Raw genomic sequence first — 4,365 nt, forward strand, 5'->3', positions numbered from 1 at the left:
AAAACTAAACTTATAATCCACACATGACATGAATCGATACTCTAAGTAATTTATACAGTTCAGTCATATAAAAGTACGCCAATAATTATTAACCTGCTTTCTTAAGCTAGCTAACCTTCAAATCCGGAACAATTAATAAGCTTTATGTGAACAAATATAAGGAATAGTTTTTTACAATTAAAAAATATATCAAAGTTGATCCACGCATAGTGACCAACTGACTAAAAAATAAGGAAGAAGTTTATTAAAAAATTCTTGAAATGGCAAGATTTACCAACTAGAAATCCCAGCATTGATGGGCATTTAAAGAAATAGTATAAAACATTGTATTAACCTTATTGGTCATCAACATGATATGGGTCCCAAATCTCATATATGTGTGTATATATAGGCCTCCACATATCCACCTTCCAATTGCAGCCTCCCCTCTTTCATATACTTCAGGAAATAATTATATAATTTCAAAGACAAAATGAAGCCTTCTTTGATGTTCACCCTCTTGCTTCTCTCCTTTTTCCTTTATGAAGCTCAAGGTATGTTTAATTCCTGCACACACGTGTATTTATGTGTATATATCTTTGTTTCAAAACATAAATGAAGCCCAAGGTGTATATTTAATTTTCATCACCATTTTCTATCTGATTTATATATTTTATTTATGGGGTTTACATCAAATAAAAAATCAGTGATGGAAATAGGTGTTGTTTTATTAAAAACATGACTTTTATAGTACATAATTAGTATTATTGAGCAAGATGTTTAATAGAACAGATTTTATGTAAAAAATACTGCTTAATAGAACTGATTTTATGTAAAAAAAAAAAAATGCAAGAACAGTATAAACACGCATACGTGTTAATTTACTTACGTTGGATGCGTAAGTGCTTATTTAACTACGTAAATAACTCACTCTCTTTCTCTCTTTCATTACATATGAAAAACACTTGCATGAATCTTTACATAGAAATTGGTCTTGTATTGAACGGCCAGGGTGGTGGGACCGTGTATCATTCACTACATATGAGCAACACTTACATGAATATTTACTTAGAAATTGGTTTTGTATTGAACGACTAGGGTGGTGGGAACGTGTATCAATCTTATATAGTGATAATATGTTTGCATGCAAGTCTCTTGAGGAGAAAATATTGATATAACTTTTTATCTAATTATTATAGATTATTTGTTGATATTGTGAAGGTATAAGTCTGGAAAAGTTAAGTATACCAACTAGCAACCATCAAGAACTCATAACTAAGGTTAGTATACCTCATGATTTTATGTTAATATATAGCTTACATCTCTTTTAACTTAATTTCTGATAATTCGATTTCGATTATGCACAGAGTTCATCAAGCAATCAAGACGATGCGTCAGGCATGGCAACCAAGCTTCCATCAGGTACCAACCATCATAGAGAAGAGAAGATTAATATATATCTCATAACCACCATTAAAACCCTAGAAATTACTTAGTTTTGTTTATGTAGTTAGATAAGGTAGATTAGAAATAGAAGAAACTTTTGTTGTAGAACTTAAATGGGTCGTCAAACCATGATTAATCATATCAAATCAGTTTATAACATTTGGCAGATCTTCTTTCTCCAAAAGAATCAACACATTATAATTACATGAATCAAAATATGCCCTTTCATTTTGAGTCATCCCCATTAGTTAATCAATAATATCCCCATTAAATCATTAATTATCATTTAATCAATATGTTAATTTTTTTATTTGCAGGAATAAACAGAAAACTTATGACAAAAATGAAATCTTCAAGTTTTACCACCACCAATGACAAGGTTAGTATATTTTATGGAATAAACTAGGACTAACAAAGAAAAAATCAAAGAATTCTGGATTAATAGTTTTAATGTTTTTTTATGTACAGGACTACAAGAAAGATCCGAAAATCGACCTAAAGTTTGCTCGTGAACTAGTTGAAATGGAGGAAACTTTTTCAACTACATTGGCACCGTCGAAACAGGCAAAGACAGAAGTTGATACAGAGCGGTATCCGGATGTCATAGACATAACGGGAATGGATTATTCGCCAGCCAAGAGAAAACCTCCAATACACAACTGAATGGAATATACGAATTGGATCGATTAAAACGTATAGTGATGCAAGATTCCAACTCGAACCCCATAGCTAGGCAGCTAGTTGATCATTTTATAAGAACTTTTAACAACATAAATACATTTAGGTTAAGTTATACTCTCCATAAAGGTTCGTGTATATTATAGTATTTTTACTATCTGATATTTTGTAGCATGTATGAATAAAGTGCATATGATACGAATCATTATAAAATAACTATTCTATCGTTTCTGTGATTGTCTCAATCGGTCCAGATGGATTTGTTAGGTCCAGTCTCAAACTGGTCCAAACCTAGTCCCCGGGTCTAGTAACAAAGCTAGATGCAAGTGGGAAATATTTAACATTCAAGTGCTATCATAGGGCCTCGTGGTACTAATGCGTGTAGTAAAATGTTTCCCATGTCTCCAATCACCTCACCTCAACTGGTGCGGCTTTTATTCGCGTAATAAACATTATTGTAAAATTGAGGAGTAGTTTAGTGGGTGTGTGTTTACTCTTAGAAAAAAGAAAAAAATATAGGGACAACTTAAAAAAAAATACAAATTTATTCATTTTACTAGTCTTTATGGATTTTTTACAGTTCTTTAAAAAATACATATTTATTCATTTTTACTAAAACTTAAACACTGAAATAAACCGCTAAACTAGTAAAATCTACAAAAACTAGTAAAAATAAATAAATATATATTTTTTAAGTTTTAGTAAAAATAAGGGTAAAAAGTCGTTATATAACTTATATAACTTATTTTTAATGAAATAAATCAAAATCGGTAAATTTGCAATTTTATTAGTTAAGGAAAGTGATATATGCAATTTTAATTTTAAGTTAGGTAAATACGCAATTAAGCAGTTTTTTAAAAGGAAATATGCAATTGTCACAAAAAAAATAACTGGTTTTGACTATGAATAAGAGGGAATGGATTAGATACGATCGAATTACATCTATTTTTATATTTATTTATATATGTTTAATTATTTTATATATAATTGGAAAAGTTGTTAGCTATAGTATAAATTAAAATGAATTGTAACGGACTCAAAACATAAATCACATTTAACCATGTGGGATGGGGTCATCTCCTAATATTGGTAAAGTTCTTTCTCTTTCATAAATTGTCTTCTCTTTATATTCTTATTTTATAATTAAAATTAAATGCTATCGATTTAAACTAATTCAATATATTAAGTTATTAACTGAAAATCATCTAATATATTTTAGTGCTTAATGTGAAAGACCTATAGCAAAGAAAGTTCATAATTAATTTTATGTTTTTGTGCTTTTTTATAGTTTAGTTGGTCTATATTTTAGTTGATAAACAATTGCCAAAAAAATAGCACCTTCAAATCACATTAAAAAAAAAAACTGATCCCGTAACGCGGGGAATCAATTCTAGATCAGTTTAACTTAATTTAACACATCCATATCACAATATCAGAGGTGTACAAAGGGGTGCAAACGAGCCAAGCCGAGCCTTACCTTAATCGAGCTAGGCTCGTTACAACTTTCTAAAGCTCGAGCTCGGATTGATTCGAGCCTTGGATTTTGGGCTCGAGTTCGATCTAAGTATCTATGGCGCGAGTTAAAACAAGCTAAAGCTCGACTCGAGCTCGTTTTTTGCTGTTAATGAGGCAAGGCTCGACTCGAGCTCGGCTCGATAGTTTGAGAACTCAACTAAAAAAGAACATCTAGATCATTCAAAAAGTAATACATAGTTTAAACTCTAAAGTATACTAAGCTCGATAATCGAGCCTAAACGAGCCACATGTACATGGCTCGAGCTCGGGCTCAATATCTAATCAATCCTAATTTCAAGCTCTGGCTCGGGCTCGAGTTCGATAAAGCTCGGCTCGTTCGAGCTTTTTATCGAGCCGATCTCAAGTAGCTCGCGAGCTGCTCGGCTCGTTTACACCCGTAGGTGTACGCATGTTTGATATCAATCTGACTACCAGAAAAGTGTAAAATTTCCAAAGGAAATTTGCTACAAAAATATTTGTGTCGTAAATTCCTACAACTTGCAAAAAATTTCCTTCGCAAATATTAAACCCATAATTTAGCACCACAATAGCGACAACATGAAAAATCATCGCAAATGATTCACAAATGGATGTTTGCTACGCATTGGCATTTTTTTAAAGCAAAATCTCCCAATATTCTAGTAGTGGCTTAAGTCTGATTAAACACTTCATTTGCATAAGCATTGAGTTTGGTCGAAATTTTGGTGGATTTTGTATAGAGCTGAAACATGGATTGGGGAATATATG

General features: G+C 31.5%; 1 protein-coding gene across 1 annotated transcript; it reads left to right on the forward strand.

Annotated features, from left to right (window-relative positions):
• Positions 1–388: 388 nt before the first annotated feature.
• On the forward strand, positions 389–2,332 carry LOC110874213. Its single transcript, XM_022123039.2, has 5 exons — positions 389–533; positions 1,201–1,259; positions 1,347–1,401; positions 1,743–1,804; positions 1,894–2,332. Exons 1-5 carry the CDS (start codon positions 473–475, stop codon positions 2,086–2,088), a joined length of 432 nt encoding a protein of 143 aa, XP_021978731.1. The 5' UTR covers positions 389–472; the 3' UTR covers positions 2,089–2,332.
• Positions 2,333–4,365: the final 2,033 nt, after the last annotated feature.

The sequence above is a fragment of the Helianthus annuus genome, chromosome 9 (genome assembly GCF_002127325.2).
Source record: "Helianthus annuus cultivar XRQ/B chromosome 9, HanXRQr2.0-SUNRISE, whole genome shotgun sequence".
NCBI classification, from domain to species: Eukaryota; Viridiplantae; Streptophyta; class Magnoliopsida; order Asterales; family Asteraceae; genus Helianthus; species Helianthus annuus.